The sequence below is a fragment of the Drosophila simulans genome, chromosome 3R (genome assembly GCF_016746395.2).
Source record: "Drosophila simulans strain w501 chromosome 3R, Prin_Dsim_3.1, whole genome shotgun sequence".
Taxonomy (NCBI): domain Eukaryota; kingdom Metazoa; phylum Arthropoda; class Insecta; order Diptera; family Drosophilidae; genus Drosophila; species Drosophila simulans.
In genome coordinates, this window is record NC_052523.2 from 6,396,375 (window position 1) to 6,418,432 (window position 22,058).

At 42.0% G+C, this 22,058-nt stretch overlaps 3 protein-coding genes across 17 annotated transcripts; 1 reads left to right on the forward strand and 2 right to left on the reverse strand.

The window, feature by feature from the left end:
- Nucleotides 1-107: 107 nt before the first annotated feature.
- Nucleotides 108-7,507, forward strand: LOC6727411 (serine/threonine-protein kinase/endoribonuclease IRE1). The gene is made up of 7 exons (XM_016176392.3): nt 108-581; nt 706-820; nt 3,751-4,194; nt 4,253-4,475; nt 4,533-5,802; nt 5,863-6,027; nt 6,089-7,507. Exons 1-7 carry the CDS (start codon nt 453-455, stop codon nt 6,965-6,967), a joined length of 3,225 nt encoding a protein of 1,074 aa, XP_016033956.1. The 5' UTR covers nt 108-452; the 3' UTR covers nt 6,968-7,507.
- LOC6727412 (calcium uptake protein 3, mitochondrial) lies at nt 7,001-19,381 on the reverse strand. Of its 14 annotated transcripts, none has more exons than XM_016175648.3 (11): nt 13,647-13,974; nt 11,204-11,345; nt 11,038-11,148; nt 10,544-10,591; nt 10,403-10,485; nt 10,226-10,291; nt 9,934-10,011; nt 9,418-9,504; nt 8,911-9,316; nt 8,696-8,853; nt 7,001-7,853 (listed from the first exon to the last, which is right to left on the reverse strand). In XM_016175648.3, exons 1-11 carry the CDS (start codon nt 13,902-13,904, stop codon nt 7,770-7,772), a joined length of 1,521 nt encoding a protein of 506 aa, XP_016033969.1. In that variant the 5' UTR covers nt 13,905-13,974; the 3' UTR covers nt 7,001-7,769. The 14 variants fall into 14 exon arrangements, with proteins under 14 accessions (XP_016033969.1, XP_016033966.1, XP_016033959.1 ...); XM_016175645.2 differs by having other exon boundaries at nt 8,911-9,313; nt 13,647-13,973; XM_016175638.2 differs by lacking the exon at nt 9,934-10,011 and having other exon boundaries at nt 8,911-9,313; nt 13,647-13,973.
- On the reverse strand, nt 19,135-20,238 carry LOC6727413. Of its 2 annotated transcripts, none has more exons than XM_002102762.4 (4): nt 20,097-20,238; nt 19,678-20,038; nt 19,502-19,615; nt 19,135-19,452 (listed from the first exon to the last, which is right to left on the reverse strand). In XM_002102762.4, exons 1-4 carry the CDS (start codon nt 20,168-20,170, stop codon nt 19,261-19,263), a joined length of 741 nt encoding a protein of 246 aa, XP_002102798.1. In that variant the 5' UTR covers nt 20,171-20,238; the 3' UTR covers nt 19,135-19,260. The 2 variants fall into 2 exon arrangements, with proteins under 2 accessions (XP_002102798.1, XP_044779246.1); XM_044923311.1 differs by having other exon boundaries at nt 19,678-20,034; nt 20,097-20,232.
- Between the last annotated feature and the right edge of the window lie 1,820 nt (nt 20,239-22,058).

Here is a 22,058-nt window from a genome sequence, read left to right on the forward strand (position 1 = left end):
ATGGCAACAGAATTGGGTAACAATATGATTTCCATTGCTGCAATCGCAAGCGCCAGTGTGAATTGGGTATTATTTCGTTGCACATTTCGCTCGTTGCGTGCGCCCTGGTCACACTGCAAACCTGCACGGTCTTTTCCCAATTATCCGCCCACTGTCACTCTACTCCGCTCACTCGACGAACTCTCAACTCAACAATGGCGAACGTAATTGTAAAATATTGAACGCGAGTGCGAAGAAAATGTGAAATTTAGCACAGCCAGAGCTGCAACAGTGTATGGAGACTGAAAAGTTATGAAAAAGAGGCGATAATATGCCACAAACAAGAAACCAAAACTGACTAAACGTGCAAACTGAAAACGGATCGGAAATCGCAGAAATTAGTTCCCTCTCTCTCTCGCTCTCTCTGCTCTTTTAATACCCCCGCCCCGCGCCCTACCGGTTGCAAAAACAAAATGAGATTCTGCGTTGTTATTTGTTGCGTGTTATTTTTGCTGGCCAGCGGGCCTATTGCATCAGCTACAGCAAAATCACAACAGGGCGACTCGGCAGAAGTCGTCAGCAGCGGCGAGGATGAGAAGACGGTAAGTGGGGGCGGCACTGGGCCGTATGACCCACTAAGGGTTAACACTGGACTACCAATGAATATTTCATCACCTTGCCCGATATGTTGTTCATAAGTTTCAACCGCTCTTCCACAACCCGCAGGACTGCACGGACCTCGCCCGCGACGAGGAGGCGCTGATGGTGTTCTCCACACTGGGCGGCGGACTGACGGCCATCGATCCGGTGACCAGCGAAATACGCTGGACAATAGCAGATGGTAATTACGCGGGCACTCCGCTGTCCTCCACACTCACTGCACCCCTATTTTCCGGCCACAAGTGTGGGACTCGAAACATATGATGGGGCAAAGAAGGGTCCTTATTATCAAAAATGGGAATTTTCCAGCATATATGGGTGTTTTTTATTGAGAAACAAAATGGTTTTGTTATTAAGAACATACGAACTGGAAGCAATAAGATCTCTCATAAATGCAAAGTCAGGAAAATTGAATTTTTACCGAATGCCACATTAAGAATATTTTTGTTTCGTTTATTGTTTTGCTCATTGAAATGTGATGATGTTTCTTTAGACCATTTAAAAGCTAAATTTAAATCCTTTTATATGCGTTTTTTTTGTTGCTTTTAAGTTAAATCTAGAAGTCTTTTGTTAGGGAAATTCCCGCTGTATTTGCATAGTAGATTTAAAGATCTTAAGAGACCTAGTATATTATTATCGTTTTCCCATGTTGTCACCTCCCCTCCTGGAAAATTACCACTTCACCAGGCTGTTGCACTCACCGTTTGAAGTGCAAAATGCGTAGCACATGCATGCGCTCGATGATCTCATCGCAGTTTTCGTATCTGCCAGATGTAAGAGCCTAGGATAGATCTTTCCACCGCCATTCGTGCTCTATTATTTTCACTCTCGCCATTAATGTTTTGTATTGTGCTGTGGCCTGATAAGGTCCCGCGTATAGCGCAATCTCGACAAGCGTTCTCGGCACACAATTCCACCAATTAAGTTGCCAGCCAGTGCGCCATATCACCAGTTGCTGTTCGCCCATACCCTTTCCGCAGTGGGTGGTTGGGACTTTGAGCCATTTTCCCTTCGGTTCATTGAATATTCCCATGATTTATCAGCGTGACGTATTGATTTTCGGTGGCTCAAGTGCGTTAATCTTGCGGTCATTTGGCTGCTTCGTATTAACCTCTTAGATTAGCTGGCAGTTGGAGAGCTCCAAATATGAGTCACCAGGAGAAAGAAGTTTGTAAAGGGGTTAATGTGCATAGCTTTCGTTTGGTTTGGTGCACTTGTTGGCTACCATTAGTATTATTATTTTTGCCTAATGTGTATAGCATAGCAATAGATCATCAAAATGGGGCTTCACTTATCAAATTAATAAAAGTGAGGGCATTCCCAATTCGAATTATCGGATATTGCTTATAGACCTGGTGATATTTTTAGTACCACTGGCTTTGTGATTGATTTTCCACTTGAGAGCATTCATATTCTCCTGATAAGTAATGCTTCAAGAACTTCCTTTAATTATTCCCCAGCTAAGTATTGGAGTTATGCCAAATGACTCTCTGGACAATACGCCCTCCACATGTTTGTTTAATTTCTGAAATAAAAAACCCACGCCCCGTGAAGATTATTTTATGTGATAGCTGCAATACACATGTATGTCCATTCGTATTATTAGAAATTTCATGCTGCCCGCTTGTCGCCCGGCTTCGTGGAACTGCAAATGATTGAAAATTCAGGGAGACAAACATGTGGACAGCATCTGACCAGCGGTTTCCTGGCAGAGCGCAGTATTTGGGCAGTATTTTTCCGAGTCATTCAAGCCAATAATATGTTTTTGATTCGCGGTAATTACACCGTTTCGCCGGCTCTAACACAGCAGATCTGTGTACCGATTTTGGTAGGTTCTATTACCTCATCACGAGACGGAATCAGGTTTTGTCTACGACTACCGCTAGCCAATTAGAATGCTCATGCTAATGAAAGTGCCGCTTCGAGTTAAATGACCTGCCCCAGAAATTGTGGCAACACTCGGTTAATGCCGGGAATGTGTTTGGGGTTGCAACTAATTACTGATAAGAATGGACAGTACTTCGAATTGTTTGCTTTCATAACTCGATATTGGTTGACGACGATCTTGCCTGGCAATACTTGAGTTTTGTTTAAACCATTCCATGCGGTGATGGTGGTCTCCATTTGCATTCGCCAAAGTCAGAATTTAACGCTGTTGCCTCGAGCGAATTGTTGGCGATAACAGAAATTGCCAACACGACTGGCGTAAACACTTTGGATTTGATCAGCCAGTCCATGGGTCCCTCAGGTCTATTTCGTATTTACCCAACTGCTATTTGCTTTGGCTTTGTCTCCCGCGCCAAAAAGCCGCTTAATTTATTCGGGCCTTTTGGTGGAAAGTGTTCGAGTTCTTTAATGTGCACCAGAAAATGTGCGCTCTGCCTCGGATGGGGTTAATGTATAGATTACACTTTCGTTCCCTTCGGTATAAGTATGTACATACATCGGGAGATAAGCGTTATCGAGAACAGGTTCTGGTTATAATTTATTATATTTCCCCTTACTTTACTCCACGTTAGTTGCACCGATATCAGGAACTTTTTATTGGAATTTGTTTGCTGTGCACACTTAAAATAATTTACTGCAAAAGGGGTTCCTCACTGTAAATTGAGAAGATTATAATAATAAATGTACTATTTTTAACAAACATCTATGTTAGCTAGAACTGAGTATTGAATAATAATCTAGAATTCAGAAGCTTCTGGTTAAATCTGTGATTTTTTTTTGTTTCGTCTTAAATTCGTCAAAAATAGGCATGAAATGTTCATTACTCGTGAATACTGGGCAATAAATATAAATAAAAAGAAGCAAAATGAAACTAAATATATTGTTATTGCCGGCTAGTCAAATGTGTTTTTGGCGCGGAGTATATACATACATATTAGCTTATCTTGTCGTAACAAAACAACTTATAATGAATTCGATGCAGTATGCGATTTAAAAGTTTAACAGCACTTGGAATACATTTAGTGTGATTTTGCATATATTGTGCTTGTACATGGATGCAAAGGAATTAGATTTTATCACTACTTCGAATTTGCAATCATTTTTATTACTTTGTAATTCTTTTATGATTTTACTTTTAAGCTATAATAAGATCATTTCTTTTAGATCCTCCTATAGTAGCAGAACACCAGGAGAATGTTCAGGTTCCGCACTTTCTGCCCGATCCTCGAGATGGCAGCATTTACCAGCTGGGTCAGATGGGCAGTCTCAAGAAGTTACCGTACACCATTCCGCAACTGGTGGCCAATGCCCCCTGTCGCTCCTCCGATGGAATCCTGTACTCAGGGAAAAAGAGCGACACCTGGTATATGGTGGATCCCAAGACGGGCAGACGCGAAAAGGTCATGGGCTTTGGCGATGCCACAATGGATGGCAAGGAGGGCGAGCAGATCGGCTGGGCCACTTCGCGGGCCATCTATCTGGGCCGGACTCAGTACACGGTCATGATGTACGACAGCCTGGCCAAGAACAAGGATGCGAAGCCATGGAATATCACATTTTACGACTACAATGCTGTGAGTGCTCCTCCAGAGCTGGCCAAGGAATATGGTAAGTGCATCTTATAATATATGAGTGTATGCAGTTGCTTATGATCTCCCGCACGCAGAGTATATACACCTGACCACCACCACCAATGGACAAATTGTGACTCTGGATCGGAAGCAGGGTAAATTTCTGTGGCAGCGCGATCTGAGCAGCCCAGTGGTGGCCGCTTTCCTTTTGGGACCAGACGGGCTACTCAGTGTGCCATTCACCACGGTCTCCGATGAAGCTTATCACGCTATCCTCGAGGAGTCGAAAACAGGAAATGTGAACACCGTGAAGCTATTGTAAGGGACACACCACATACGTCCTTAAATCCATATTAATTGTAATATTTTCAACAGCCAATCCCTTTATGTGGGCGAACATCAAAAGGGCTTGTATGCCCTGCCTTCGCTGGTGGACAAGAACACGCCTCGTATCTCCACAGCACCACCTATAAAACTGTTGGACGGACCTACAGGAGACCAGAACAGCAACCAAGAGACAGATCCGCGCACCATTTACATTAACGATGTGCTGCAAGAGCATCCAGGAATTATGTTGGGGCACTACAACATGCCGAATGAGGGTAATGGTAACCTGCAGCTGTCACCGACGACAGCCAGCAGTAAGGTGGTTCAGAGTCTGGCCACCATTCATAACTATAACGATGGCTACGGCCTGTTGGCCAATAATGAAAAGAACGCCGCCGACATTGGCGTGCAAACGGATCCCGAGCTGGTCGAAATTGGCATTGATCAGCGGACGAATGGGAACACCATTAACCGGACGAAGACAATAATACTGCAGAACAGCAATAAGGTGCAGGCGTTTATCAACGAGTGGTTCATGGAGCATCCCAGCGGAAAGGTGCATCAGATTCTGATTGTTATCGTTCTGGGCATGATTGCCTTGTTCTGGTACACCTGCAGCACAATGAGGGAGCTGCAAAAGCAGAGCGAGAATGGTTCAAAAACCTTTGCCATTGCCCAGAATGGATCCAATGGAAGCACTGGCAGCAATGGTAGCAATGCTAACGCTGAAGACCTAGTGGACCTGGGTAATGGACAAGTGCGTGTGGGCAAGATCAGCTTCAGCACAAATGAGGTGCTGGGAAAAGGCTGCGAGGGTACTTTTGTCTTTAAGGGCACATTCGAGGAACGTTTCGTAGCCGTAAAACGGCTGCTGCCTGAATGCTTCACCTTTGCTGATCGCGAGGTGGCCCTATTGCGGGAATCGGACGCCCATGAAAATGTAGTCCGCTACTTCTGCACCGAACAGGATCGCCAGTTCCGATACATAGCCGTCGAACTGTGCGCGGCCACTCTGCAGGACTACACCGAAGGAGATCGCTCGCTGGAACTTCAAAATCACATCGATGTTTGGCAAGTGTTGAGCCAAGCGGCATCTGGACTAAGTCATCTTCACTCCCTCGACATTGTGCATCGCGACATCAAGCCGCAGAATGTTTTGATTTCGCTGCCAGACGCCAAGGGCAAAGTACGTGTCATGATCTCCGATTTTGGGCTGTGCAAGAAGCTGAATTTTGGCAAGACTAGTTTCTCACGCCGATCGGGTGTAACAGGCACCGATGGATGGATCGCGCCAGAAATGATGAGATCACAGCGAACGGTACGAAATGATTATCTTCACAAGAACTTTCTAAAATCGATGTCTTCAATTTACATACAGACAACTGCTGTGGATATCTTTTCTCTGGGCTGCGTTTATTATTATGTTTTGAGTGGCGGTCACCACGCTTTTGGTGACAATCTGAAGCGCCAGGCCAACATACTTTCCCACGAGTACAATCTGGCCAAGCTGCGCACAGAGGACGATAGTGAGGACAGCCGAATTGTAAGTTATCTTCACCAAAAAGTTATAGCTAGTTGTTCTAATTAGCTTATTTTTTCCAAAGATCCTTGCTGAGCAATTAATATCGGATATGATACACAAGGATCCGCAATCGCGACCTCCAGCTCGTTGTATCGGAAATCATCCGCTCTTTTGGGATGAGCCTAAAATGCTCTCGTTCCTCCAGGATGTCAGCGATCGTGTGGAGAAGTTGCAATTCCATGCCGAGCCGCTTAAGTCGCTGGAGAAGAACGGGCGGATAGTTGTTTTAGACGATTGGAATGTCCATCTGGACCCCATGATCACGGATGATTTGAGGAAGTACCGTGGATATATGGGCGCCAGTGTAAGAGATTTGCTCCGCGCTCTGCGCAACAAGAAGCATCATTATCACGAGCTAACGCCAGCCGCCCAGGAGATGCTGGGCTGCATTCCGCACGAGTTCACCAACTACTGGGTGGATCGCTTCCCTCAGCTCATTTCACACGCCTACCACGCGTTCAGTATTTGCTCAAATGAGCCGATCTTCAAGCCGTACTACAGTGCCGGCTATCTTTTTTCACGTCCGTGGTACTTTGATGCGGACGATGCGCTGTTCCCCATGCTCATGCGGGATCCCAAGCCCCTGCCCAAGATTGGAAGTCCTAAAAAGACACCTTCGCCGGCAAACAGCCAAGCTCAGCAGTTGAAGCAAAGAAAAGGGCTTTACAACTTCCGTAAGCCCAGCGATGAGCTGCCGATTCCTGGCGTTGGTCTGCAGCGTAATCTTGAGCTAGATGGACAATCACTGGAGCCCGATGGCAAGCGGGATGTGTTTGCCAACTTTAAGTTTCGGCGCTACTCGAAGCCGGGAAACAATCGCACTTACAACGGTGGGCACAAGGACACACAGGAGAAGGAAAAGTACGTAAGCTGGACGCTGCCCCCTTCAACGCAGGATTAGGGCATAGACCCAACCAGATCAGATTAGACAAGCTTTAGTTGTAATCATTTATTAAGTTATTATTATTTAATCGTGCAATTTGTGTATATGCAACTATTCCAAAATGATTCCCAATTCAGTTCTTAGCAAAAATATTCAACGATAAGTAATCAAATGAAACTATTTTGTATACCAAGTAAGAATAATGTAGTGTGTCTTCTGTCGAATGCACGCAATTTAACTGTGATAATTTTTGATTTTGTTCAATGCCCAAGTGCAAGTTGATCTAGACAAATAGTTCGAGTTTTATATATAGTACCTAGACTTATTGTATATTTATGCATTAGTTAAGACACACCTATCCCAACACTTCTCCCATTCGCGGAGATCCTTGACAAGCGATGTTTTTAGTTTTTATATCTATTATAAAAGCACTTAGTTTTAAAGTTCAATAATGGAATGTTTCAGTTGATGGATAACTTGATGCTTGGTAACGAGCTGCATTTTCTAAGAAATCTTAATCTTTAACAAAATGAAAACTAAATAAAAATTTAAAACAAATTTTAGAAAACAATTTTATTTGCACTACACATTTATAAAAACAATGGCATTCAAGAGCCGATTTTAAAAATGTTCTCAATATTTTGGCTACAAGAGATGGGTGCTTAGTTCAATAACAAATTCATAAATAACAAATATAAAGGCTATAGCTATACACGAGATTTTGGTTCTTTAGAAGAAAACTTTGTAACTAGAACTTTGTTTCACTTTGGCTTCAATGGTTTCCCCTCGTTGTTTGTGCACTTTCGTTTCCTTGTCTAAATTAGTTGGCCGACTTCATCATTGTTTTCATCTCGTTGCGCACACAGTACTTGAAAGCATCCCAGCCCTCCGATTTGGCCACGGACTGTAAGGCAATACGTTTGGGATTAGTAGTGATCGGGATTTTGGAGATCATTGTGAAAATAAAAGAGGAGGGGAGACACAAAAGTGATGATAAGCAGCAAGAAAGCAAAGACTTTGTGGGTTCCTTCGCCCACTGACCTCTTCTCCATTCGGTTGGACTACCTCAATGGCAACCATTAGACGCTCATCGGGGTCTACGACATCTTGCTAGGGGAAAAAAGTACAACTCATTGCTAATCAGCTGCTGCTGGACTTTCAACCTGGACAATAAAGCCCAGTTCGTGGCACAGTTCGTTGTTAGACAAGTGGTGAGTCACAAAAAACAGACCTTCGACGAGCAATGCGATGGAAATGATTGAACTTAAAATAAATCTTAATAGTTAAAAAGGCTGTCCTTTGCATCTCAATGATGTTTTGTGGGACATACAAGGTGCAACAAATAAAAAACCAATTCTGTGTATATTTCAGGGTTTAATGGTTATATGGCCAATTCAAATTAAAGCAAATTTTAATAATAATAAATGTCATGGAATCGAGTTAATATCTTTAAAACTAAATTATAAGTTAGAGCTTAAAGCAAAAAACGCTTACAGGCGAGACAAAAACGAAATGAACACACACATTCAATGGGACAAAAGCGGCAAACAAAATGAGGTATTCATTAAATGACTTAAAATAAATTAAGTTAAACTAAACAATCAGTAATCAGTGCCAAAGCGCATCGCTGTCTATGAAGTAATCCAGGTGGCGGCACACCCGATGTCGCCAGGCGACAAACAGCGGATAATCGGGCTCATCATAGGCGTCCAGAGCTTCGTTGTAATCAAAGAAACGACCACTTACTTTGAAGCCGCGATGCAGGCGATCCTTCATGATGGCAATGAACTCCTTGTAGGACAGCAGGCCATCGCCATCCGCGTCGAAGATGGCAAACACGGTATCGATCAAGTGGGGACTGAGCTTATAGCCGGTGCAGATCTTCACAGCGCGCGAGAATTCATCTACAAATTGGCGATATATGTATTTAATATTTATATCAACTATGATCATCTACTCACCCTTTGAAATGGCCCTATCCGCCAGCGTATACATGCGCATGGCGATCGTGAAGTCATCCAGATTGTTGAGGAAGTGACAAAAGTCGCGGAAATCGTGAAAGGATATGCCCTTCTCATCCTTAACACGCTCGAGCAGGCGCTCCAGGAAGACATCATACTCGTCGGTGGCCAAGTACGTGTAACGCAGCAGGATTTTGGCAAAGTCCAGCTCGCTGATGACGCTGTTGCCCTTGGAGAACTCGTGGAACTCCAGCTCGAGCACCTCCGTCTGCAGGTTGTCCATGAAGCGGTAGAAGTTATCGTAGTTGATCACCCCAGTGCCCCGCTTGCCGAAGAAGTGCAGCTGCAGGGTGGTGGGCACCATGTGGCGTCGCTGCAGACCCTCGCCATCGTTTACATAGTTCTGCTGGAAGGCATTCAAGAGATTAAGGATTAGTGACTCTTCGAGGTGGATCACCCATTAGTTAGTTACACCAGGCTCATGCTTGGGACTCGGGATGACCTTACCTCCAGGGGAGTGGGCGTTGCGAGCTCCTCTTCCGGCTCTCGCTCGCCGTGCTTCTCCTTCCAAGCGCCACTGAAAATGCGCTCCATCTGGGATTTTATTTACATGCCAGTTTCGGGGTACGTGTTTTTGTTTGTGCAGGATTGGGGGTTAGGTGGGAGAGAAGAGAAGTTAGGTGGTTTAGTACGGGTCAACGCAGTGGTGGAGCGTTTCTAGGGTGTAGGCCTGTTTTCGATATCAAAAAACAAAGCGACAGGAACCAAACTCAACAAAACAAAAGCTTGTAACGTAACAAAAACAGTAACTAAATAACTCTTAAATAGTAATACTAAATGGTCTAAAGAACAAAAGCAAAGCCACTAGGATAACGTATCCTTCGTAATGATAACAAAACACAACGCAACTTAGCGTAGCTTCTACAATATGCTCCTGGCACATGTCGAGTTCTGTACAATTTAAGCGAAGTTTTCGCGAAGCAAAGCCAATACTTTTCGGGAACTCTGGTGGCTAACACTTACTAGACCCCTCTTCGCCTGAGGCACTGCCATGGGTTTCGTCATTTGGCTTTGCTCATCGTAGGACACTAAACGCGAGAGCTGCCATCGAAATCGTTTTCCCAAAACGGGGTCACAAATTAAATAAATTATGTAAAAATCAGAAGACGTAAATTGAAATGTAAGAAAACTAAGGGGTAAGTGTTGTTTGTGCAGCTTACTTCAGTGCCCTAGGGCCAGCTATTTCGAATGAGTTGTCGTTATTCATAAATTATACGATTAAATTATGGCTTAACTTAATAAATGAAATGCTTACAATTCGCTTGGTTTGTGGATCGACATTTTGAGTGTCTTTTAAAGCGCCGGCCAAAATGGAAATTATCTAATAATAAACATTTTTCGAAAATTATATTAAATCATAAGTAAATAAAATCAATTCGAGGATTCCATAGGAATTATGAGCATATGATGGGCACACAGATTCCCTATTTACCACTAGAAACTCGTCCTTGTCAACGCGCTGGTTTCCATCCGTGTCGAACATGTTGAAGGCGATGCGGAATCCAGATTTGGGCTCTAAAAGGAATTGAAACTTTAGTAGATTCCACCTTAATCAGTTGTAAGTACCACTTACTTGTTAGAATGGAGAGCAAAAACAAATATTCCGTGTAGGAGACAATGCCTGAAAGGAAAATTAATAGTCTACATTAACATTATCGTACAGATTTATTTGAAAAATGGAAATCGTCGAGATTCTTATCAATACAAAATAGTACGTAAGCATTTGTAATACTACACCAATCCATCAGATCTTGTCTGCTAATTGAATTTATTGAAATGGCCAGGTTAACAAACATAACTGCTTGGCTATTCTAATTTATTCGAAACCGTATGATAAGTGACTTGATTCTGTGCAGAAAACAACTACATTTATCGCAGTTAAAGTAATATATTTGTAAGATTTTCTTAAAATACTATATAAATGGATTGAAATGTATAAATAATTGCAATTGTCGTATTCTTATATGCATACATTTGATGTAGAATGGAATACAATTTCAATTTATTATTTTAAATCTTATTTAAAATATTTATAAACATTTAGCATATTTATATAGAAAATATTACCCTTGTCCCGTAGATTGCGAAACAGACGAGTGGAGCCCTTCTTCAAAGCAGGCGTGTTTTCCTTGTATTTATCCACCTCATCGCTGGACAACTGGCGTCGTTTCAAGCGAGCTGCAGTATGAATTAGGATATTGAAGATACCAAGTAATTAGATCATCCCACTTACGTCTGGGCTCCTGCTCCACAACGGAGTCTAGGAAGTCCTGCGGTGTCATGTAGAGCTGGTCATCGTACTCCACGGATGCAAACTTGATGAAGCGGCGCTCCCGGGCCGTCAGTTTCACGTTCTCCAGCTCGCTATCGTCTCGCTGCGGGATCAGAGATCGAGGATGTGTTGGAAGAGATTAATCAGGCCATCGATGGATGGTAACTTAATATGCCGCTGTGCGTATTTGGTGGGGACCATTATTGAAATAAATCAGCGAACGAACGATTGGATCGCGGGCAGACGAATTTCCGCCTGTTGGTTGGTCACAAAGGCAAACCGACGGGGACAAAAAAAAAGCTGGGCCAGCAATCTTGAGTCTGGACGGGTTTGATCTGGTGACGTTTTGATTAATGTCCGGCCATGGCACCTCGCACCGCGATCAGAAATATTAATTTGATCCGGTTTGCGCCGTACATCGCGAATTACATGTATGATCTGCATTTAATTCGAAATGCGAATTTTTGACTGGCGGCCAGGCAGGATTATTCCCACGTTGGTCGTTTGGCAAATAAAGTGTTTATTTGATTTGAGAACATGTTGTGACCGGTGATCCGCCATAAATCTGACATTTAATGCCACCCACAATCGGCAATCATTTTTCCCGCAGTCTCGTAGACAGGGCGAATGACTCAATTGTATTTTATTAGTGGTGCAAAGACAACTCCCAGGCCATAACTCTCGATCTGGGGACACAGCAGAAACCCTGCCTGCCTCCCTATTGCCTGTTCCCAAAAAATTGGATCCGAACAAAGGCCACTTTGAATGTTAGACATGTGCAGCAAGCACTTCTCAGCCACGCCCACTCTCATGCCCCTAAGAAACCTCGAGGGGCTGGGGACAATTCCTCATAAAAGCAAAGCTGACATCATTCTGACTGCAGCAGAGGCTACAGTAGTTCGGTTTATAATTGAATGGGAATAATTTAATAATCCTACAACTTTATCTTTGATGTTAAAGAAAGGGATTTAAGGATATCGAAACAGATTGCTGTGAGGTATTAGTAGAACCTTGTTGTTTGAGTAAGTAAATTGCATAGTTTGAGTAAAGGGAATTCCTATTTAAGTCCAGTAGTTTACTATTTCGTTGCATTCACTTGAAAATCCTTAGTTACTTATGTATTCAATATTTGACCAAACATAACCACTGTGCTGGAACCCTGCGCCCAGAACAAGGAGATTCGAAGTGGCTGCAGGCGCTGGATTTATAGGCAACAATTAAACCTCATTCATCATCATCAGGCGCAGTTGTCATAACACATGTCAGGGCCAGGCCAACACCACAACCGAAACCAAATCAAAATCCGAAACCAGGTCCCAAACTCCGGCTCATACTGCAACTGAAATGGAAGCCACGCCCGCGTCTGGCATTGGGCATTATGGCTGCCTCCGATATTGGTGGGTGTATCAAATCGGCAACCAGATCGATTGATAGATAAATTTTCAGTAACTGGCATTCTGTCAGCGTTCGGGGGAGTATCATTTGCCGCCTGCAGGTGCGTGGGCGTTCCGGAGTCGGACTAACTACTTTGCCACTTCATCATGCCAGTTTCAAGGTGTGTGGCACTGGCGCTGGAATTCAATCCAAATGGCTGCAGCCTTGGGAGCTTACATAGTTTCCGATGCCAAGATATGCAAATCATAGATGAAGATTGGCCATCGGAGGAGAGGATGTACTTAATGTACTTAAGGAATTTGGAAGAGGGCATGATGAAGATGCGAGATAATCAATCATTTATATTAAATTACTTGAACCTATTTAACTATAGAATATTTTTGTACCTTGTAGCGCCGCTAAGCAAAAGGTTTTTGGGTTACTCCCCACCTTTTAGGTGTAATCCCTGATAGGCACTTGCCGAAAATCGCCATGTAAATATTTAAACTTCACACCCTGAATCACTCGCGGCAAAATGCTTATCAGCCTGCCACTCAAGTCAACATGTTTTCCAGTTTTTTTAGGTATACCCCCAGAGACAATGTCAACAGGTTGACAAATAGTTGTAGCTGTTGCTATTTCATTGAACTTGGACACGCACGACAACGAAGCTCAATTTACATCGTTGATAACGACCCTGAACTGAATTTGTTGGGCTCTTGTTGTTGTTTTTGATTTGTAATCAATCAGAATGCATGTGTATTTAATACATTTGATGGGCTAGTTAAACGCCTATTTGGTAGTAAAAACAATAATAGTGCAGCGAATGAGCGGAGCACAACAAAACGCTGCAAAACAGCTGATAAGATATCACTTCCGTTGCGTTACGTAGTAACGTAGTGTTGTGACGTAGTCACTGACATGCCACAAGCTAAAAATAGCTGCGCAGGTCTTTTTTCCATCCAATTATTGACTTTTCAACACCAAACAATTGGCACACTTGTTAACGCTTCCCACGCTATTAATTTACCATGCGCCTTTTTAGGCTAACTGCATTCACAGGGTTTTCCGCGGACCGTAGTTTAATGAAAGCCGCCAGGGCGGCCAAAGAAACAGCACTACCGCCCACAAAAGTCAGCAATCGTCGAGTTTTGTGTCCCGGAATTCCGCCCATCTGTGACGTACTGCTGGAAAATCTGGCCGCTCGACCAACACCGACGACCACACTCGACCTCTGTGCGATTATTGTACCATTTTTAACAGTTAATCTAGCCACTACACCCGCCATTTCGACCGAGTTTTAAAGAGGAAAAAACTAAACTAGTGACAAATAGAACTACGTGAAGCGCGCGACGTAAGACGTGCGTATTAGGGTTGCCAGGTGTACTTTTTCATAATGGATATCGCTTTAGCGTGATTTATGCGATAGTTTTGTTGGCTGCGGTACATTTTAAAATATTTGTGTGTATTGTGTATTGACATAAGTAAAAATAAAGCAATGTGGAGATCGATTTATCCGGAATATGGCCGAAAAAGCGTTTAACCTATTTGTTGTTGTTTTGAGATAATTATCACGTTGTATTTATAATATATATTTACCACACTGCATTATCAAAGAAAAATCATTGATAAGTAAAAGTAGCTGAAACACACCAAAACTAGTCACGTAGTTTATGGGGAGTTGCCAGATCAACACTATTGCCTGCAGCTATTTGGCGGGCATTTGAATTAATAGTGAAATGGGAAATCTTTATACATGAGAATTGATTATTTTCTTAACGATTTATTAATTAAAATGTAGGAAGTAAAATTAAGAAAGTGTTATTTCTTTTCAAATATTGAATGTAATTTAATTTTTAATATATATTAAGACTTTTTATTTAAGTGAAATTATTAGAAGTGTCAGATACGATTTTGTTATGGATTTTGTTAAGTATTATTTCTGTAAGATAATTTAAAATCAATTATATCATACATCAGCATACTAGCTTTAATATTCAAATATGACTAAGAATTGTCACACCTGACCGGGATTTCCCAAATTATTTCCGCATAACTGACAGTACCATTAAAAATTATTAACTATTGCCAATTTCGAGTCACTCGAAAAGGGGACTACGTGCCCAAGTCCACACAGATCCGTCCAGAAACTAATTAAAAATCCTGCCGACGTGAATTTCTGCGGCGAGCTCTTGACGCAGAAGTATGTATATATTTGACCTTAAACTATTGGGGATTTTTATTGGGCATGCCCAAAATCCGCATGTGACGCGTCTCTATCTACGCAAAAATCGAGAACAAATAAACTTATTGACCGTCAAACGTTCTGAGTTCCAATGACTCATTTGGCTGCAACGGCGGGCAGGAATGAAATATGACGAAAGTGCAACTAGAATGCAATAAAAATGTCGAAATATTTTATGGGAAACAAATGTCGAAAGAAACCTGTTGCACTCCCCCTAACGTGTGTAAATTCAATAGAAATGTTATCTGCTCTCCGTTTTCGAATAGGGAAAATATCAATTTCACTCGATTTTCCGCTGTCGCGCGAAACCCAAGACGCAGTCCGTCCTTTTCCCATTTTCTCAGCTCGATTCAGGTGAAGTTCATAACCCAGGATAGTTGACACTTTGGGGCTTTGCTCCACTAACTCGCTCTTGGGGTCGCCAAGGAGTCGCCCTTTTTCAGCTGGTTTCGTTTACTCCCCAGTTATGAGCTCGTAAATTATTAGTTTCGATTTTAAGCGGCGCATTGTGTTTCCTTTTTCCAATCCATTTCCTGCGAAAGTTGTAAAAGAAGAAGGCGCCAACCGATTCCAAAAGAGGATCCGATGGTCCACCAGATCCGTTGGCACATAAAAATGCGTGTGTTGACGCCTCCACGGGTTCGCCTTGTAAAACTGCCCAAGGGCACAACTCGAATCCACAAAACACCGATCGTTTTATAAATGCACAATATTTCGGTCTTCTTTCGGTAGTAATAAAGTCGTTTAAATCGCAATGCGTATTTGGTTTTCTTTTCCGTCCCACCTTTCTTCTGGAAGTAATAAAGTCGTTTCAATTAGTGCTCGCAAGTCCCAAAAAAAGCGAGGTTCAAAAATGTTGGTTAGCGCCAGCCCTTAGGGTTTTATTTTTAAAATTCATGCCGTTTTTTTCGGTTTGCTGTTTAATTATTCTGACATTAAAAGTTTTTCGAAGGAACCAAAAGTGCACGAAGAAAAATAATTCTGAAATATCACATATTTTGGGAAACTTCATATAAATAACAATCATACTATATCACATATTACACATATGCTTATATTTAACTTTAATGTGATACGTAATTGGAATGTCAAGAACATCTTAAGTAATTTTATTTTTCTCGGTGACCTGAAGATAAAGTGGATTCCTATCCGACTTGGGTTGGGTCTTGGGTCTTTAGGCCGTGTGATTAGGTAATATTTTAAGGGGTAGGGTTGCCGCAGAGCACATTTCTCGGGCTTGCCGCATCATTTAACGGTAAAATTGAAATTGATATACGAGCCGACATTCAAAATTCAAATATAAAAAAAACAAAAATCCCTGAGCGGGGCCAGATACGAAATCAGATTTTTGATTTCGCTGGAACCGTGTACATGCGATGATATCACTGTCTGATCAAATAAAAAGTTCAATGTCAATGCTTGATGGGCGGCTCAATCAGTTTAAGAGCACTTTGTGTCAGGTGAGAGAAAGGGGCCCACCTGTTGCGCCGGTTCACTCGAAGTTCATTGAGTTGTAATTAAAAAAAATAAACAGAACACCAAACTCAAATAATGGAATACAACAAAATATTAAGGGGATGGGGACCACACGCAATCCGCTGCCTGCCATACGCATAAATCTCAATGGCAAATGCGGGACTTTCGGGTGTAACTCCACCTCTGGGAGCTGATGCATCACCATAACCTCCGGAAAAGAATCTTGAAGAAAAAAGGGTGCCAAGGGGTCTTGGCCAAGGATGCTGGACAAGCCGGTTTTTGGTTTTTGGGTACGTGTGCTATATGCGTAGCAAGTTCGTAGGCCCCTCTAACATGGTGATTTATGAGAGCCCAGGAAACCAGGCTGCCGGCCAACTGGCAGTGGCCAGCAAATAGAAGCCGCTCCAATTACATCACTCAAACCACAGTTAAGGTGACCAAAAAACACTGCCCGAGGAACTGGAACTCCGCGCGACTGTCACATTAGGCTGTTATAATCAGACAGAGAGCCAAGTTTATCGCCGGACAAGATCTTCGCAGGATTACCAGTCTAGACTTGGGATCTCTGCCTAGATCTTCGATCAGGGTCTCCTCTCTCTGTGATCTTGCCTGTGTTAACGGTCCATCTGTTGTTGGCCAACAGCCGGTTTGGCCAACTTTACGATCGGCGCTATATGCTGCTTCCTAGCCCATCAAAAATAAGGTGAAAATACCAAAATAAGGTGAGTCAAAGCAAGAGATAAGTACACTGGGAAAATATTATTTTGTATTAGAAGTATACTCGATCACACGGTGCATATAAGAAAAAGTAATATATATGAGTTTCCAAAATAAAATAATATTTTTTATTGTCAACAGAAATATTCTACGTTTAGTCTTTTAAAAGTTGTCATGATTGTAAGACAATGTAAAATAAGAATAATATTTATTCCAATTCACACAGAGACCTTTAAAATTATTATTTAGTAATAAAACTAGTGTGTACAATGCATTTATAATTTATTCTTTTCTTTCCAGTGCATACAACGTTAGAAAACTTCTCAATGCTCTTTTGTTCTCCATGCTTTGATTAAGTTCTGATACCAATTTCCATAGGAGGGGGACTTATAAAGTAACCCGAGCTCTGGCCACCAAGTTTGCGGCCAGACTCGAGTCTTTCTTTTAATTTTATTAATTGTTATTGCCGCAAAGTTACATAAATTTGACCAATGCATGGCGATAGATAGCCGTTCCACTGATTTGGTTAATAGCCGCGATATCGATATCGATTTCGTTGGCAGGCAGGCACAATAAGAATTGCTCACATTTATGTAGATTGTGGAAGAAAGCGATCTATTGAGTGTCTCCGACATTCTTATGGGACAGCTTGACTGATTGTGGGAGAGCCGGTGGAGGAATCTCATCCAGATCCAGCAGCTCAAAGACTAGAAGCTTTTCGAAATCCGTATTCAGTGAGATAAGATGGTAAGGTTGTCTTCAAGAAATGTGAAAAGAAATCGATGAAATCTCGACGACCATCGATCTACCTAATGGTTCTATACGAAGTAGTGAGTTAAACTTTTTCTTAAATCAGAGCTATCTAATCATGCATCTAAAGTGATGATTAAGTATTTTCTTTGAAATTTTAAATTAATCAATAATTTCAAAATAAAAGTAACAAAAATGTTTGGTTTTGGGTATTATGTACAGGCGTTTCCTCTAATGTTATGTCTTTCAATATTGCCTAGGGGTACATAATACCTCAGTGTTCTGATATTTGGCACCCCTTGTTCTGATCCGAAAATAGTGCCCCAAATGTCACCCTAATCCCTAGTTTCAATACCAATGCCATTACCTAGTTCAGGGTCTTGCGTGTGCTCAAGGTGCCCTTCACTTGGGCGGAGGCCAGATGATGCCATCAATTGCTCAACACTTCTCCAGCCGAACCCAATTAAATTTAAGCAAATTTATTAAATTGCCATCGATGGCTGCCAAATTAAAATGTCAACGGCTTGCCGAAACCGAAACCAGAGGGCGGGGCAGGAGGTGGGCGCAAAAAAGTGTCATAAACTTGTTTGACAGATTTCTTTTGATTCATGGAACCCATAAATAAAGCTCGCCAAATCTTTGGGCGTGGCCCAAAACGCCGAAAGCCCCAAAGAAACTGCAGCGAAATCAAAGTCAATGCGAACGATGCATAAATATTTTGGCAAACCAAATGAGATTCATTTGCCTGTCATCGTCATGTGGTAAGCACCCGCGCCAAGGAATGCAGAGCATAACCACTCCGATCTCGACCAGATCTGATCCTCCGCCGACCATTGCATGTGTCGCCCCCATAATTCTTCAACAATTTGGACCACTTGATGATGACATTCATTGCTTCGGTGGAAGGCGCCATCCAACTTACCCATAAATCGGGTACCAACCACAATCGAAAGGTGGAAACTACATCATGGGTGCAAAAACCAACAATCCAAGCACCTGCCTCCCATTTCGCGTACGGATTTAGTGCCCACCTAGCAGATCATAACTTGTAACTGGTTCTTCGCGGTGATTCCATCTATCAGTTAATTCCTGGACAGACTTCTTTATGTCGCCAGCCACACCTTCGATACGGAGTGACCACTAAATTCAAGTGCAATGGCATAGAGACAAGTTTTGAAATCAGCTAGCTGCACCGAAATGTTTTTTAGACCGCTTGATCTTGAGATAACTTAAGTTTCAATGATAATGTTGTACAAAATCGCACATTTATAATTATATTCTATAGTTTTGGAAATATTTTCAAACGTATTAGATTTGAACATATAAAAAATGTTAGTCCTAACAGTTATTTATTGAAAATATTCGTTTCAGTGTATAAGACCTTCATAGATGCTGGTTACCTGTCTTTTTAAAGCTTATGTTGCTTATTTACGCATACCTTTTTTTGGAGGATTTCTCAGTTATTGTAATCCATTTGCTCGCCCATATACATCCCGGATTCGGCGGCTCTGAGCAGGAAGTCTACCAGGGCATTGTTAATATGTTGAAAAAATTCGCGAATGTCAATCAGCTCCATGGCAGCCGATGTGGTCACATAATTGGGACTATAGCCATGGCTACAAATGGCCAAGTTAGCGTGCTTGCAAAGCTAAAGGAGGTAACATAAAATATCAGTGCAATTTAAGCTAAGATCATACCTTCTTAATCGCCTGGCCAAAGTAATATGTGAGCACCACGATTGGTGGACTTGATTCCTCGTCATCGTAGAACCCCAACAGCGAATGGCAAAGGACCGATGATCCGCAGCTCATCTTTTAGATGGTTGGTATATTCATATATGATATTATAAATGTGTAAAATATATAGGATTCACCTGCATACTGGCTGCCACTAGAGCGGGCCAGCACCTCTGCCACCAACCGCCCCACTGAACTTGAAGAACCTGCCAGGCATTCAACATCAGCGGGCGGTTTTGGAGTCGCCGACGATGTATCAGGTCACTCGAAGGGCTTATGTCGGGCTCATGGCTCACCGTCTTGGGAGCTGGAAACCTTGGCCTGGCGAAATACTCCTTGAGTTCTGAGGCACTCACATTTTGGACGCTTTCTTCGCTGGTGGAAAAATGATTCCTACGCATATGTTTCGAACCGAGAATACTTTTAAATACTCTGCGACGTCGTTTACCAAGTTTTTTCAACGCATTGTAAGCTGGATACTTCTGGTGTTCGATCTGACTATGAAAAGAAATCAAAATTCTCCTTATTCTACATATTTTGAGATACAATTAGTTACTTTTCGGGTCCGAAGCAGCGGCGCAATCCATGGTAAATGTTGTCCATAACAGAAAAAATTTCCTGTACTGGCATCCTGTTGAAATGCTTCACTACCAATTTTGTCTTTCAATTTCAATGTGACTTTCGAATTTGAAAAATGTTTAGAAGCCCAAAAAGGGGGGTTAAAATTTAAATTCACAAGTTTCCCACCATTTTGAGAAATGTCAGGGGTCAACGCCTGCCCAGAATTACAGATATGCTACGAAGAAAAAGGTTAGTAATAAGTTATATTCAACCATTTTTCCCTATAAGAAAGAGGTTTCCAATAACTTGCACTACCTGCAAAAAATAAATTAAAGTACAAAATCGCCAGAATTAGAATGAAAATGCCTCGAAATAAGACAATATTTTTCTAAATTGAGAAAACAAAGATCTGTATGATTTTCCGTGTGCGTTGGACATTGTGATTAATTTCTGTTCCGATAGATCTGCGTGGAGAGTCAAGGCCCACTCGGATAGTGCACTCATAATTTATGGCGGCAGTGGCTGCCATCATAATTAGCATTGCAATCTAAATCAAAATATTTACAAACCAATTATTGTGATTAGCGACCGCCGCCGCAACTTCCACCATAATCGATCACCCAGCTGGGCACTTCTCGCTCAGGTTGGCGTTCCGTAATCCATACTACGGTCCAATTGAATCCGATTCGAACCCCAACCCCAACCTCAACCCCATCCCCAATCGACTGGGTGGCGACGACAGCATTTCAGAGTTATCATAATTTGCATTGACCTTAACCCCTTGGAAGATAATATATTTCATCGAAAGAAATTGTTCATTAAATGAATTTGTAGATAGCTTTTTGTAAAATTAGTTACTTGAAGATTCAATTTTGTTCAATTCATTAGTTTAAAATTTATCAAAATATTAAATTAGCTCTCCTTAAGTTGGAGAAGTATGGAGGACTACAAATAAAGGATAATGAACTGAAAGGTTACCATGCCATTATTGTTTTTGTTATTCAAATTTATGAGTATATTAAAAAATGATTATTATAGTCCTTACAATTACCTAAATGTCTTAACTATTTTTAAGTGCTATGGGTTAATTTGTTTTCATATCAGCAGGCGACTTAAAGCCCGTCACTTGGCTAAAGACAAAAGACAAGCCTTTGGCGACAGAATCGGTTTGAGATTTGTTTTTAATTGATTCGAATCGATTCGATTGGATTCGATTCGAGTTGAATTGAATTGACTTTCTGTCAGTCTGTGTGTCGGCTGCTGGCAGTGTTTGTTCGTCGCCATTTGCTGACAGGCGCTATTACAATTTTATTAACATAAATTATTGCGTTCAGATCGATCCGAGCCAGTTGCGAGTACGTACGTAAGTCGCCTACAACTAATGGAAGCTTAATGGTTGTTAATGCTTGGTGACGGAATTCCTCACCGAAACTACTTTATTGGCCCAACGCGCTTTTGATTGCCGATTTGCGTGTGGATTCAATTGATACTCGATCATATCTTCGAAATAACTTGGCTTATTATTTGCTACCAAAATGGCCAATCATGTTGGTTGACACTGGACATGACAATATATATTCTGTAATTGAATATCCCACCGATATCAATCTTAAAACGATTCGACTCTGTGATCTGTGAACAAGAAAAAGCCGCCAACCTTGAGGCGATATGATGGCGCGTTTTTAATCGCTAGGAAAACGCGTGCGATGGGATCAAAAGGTAAAAGACTGGAAGTCAGGTTTACGAGGATCCCTTGCAGAGTTGGGGGCTACCCAAAACCAGCTGCCAAAGATCGGGCAATTTAAACACCTTAACGGGCTTCACTTGCCACATTTTCGGTCGGCCACGGTTTTTAATTAATCTAGCATCTTGGACGACTTACGCGGAAAAAGGGTCAGAGGTCGTTGAGGCGAGCACATTAGGCTGGAACACTCGACTGGCGGGCTAATTAAGTCAT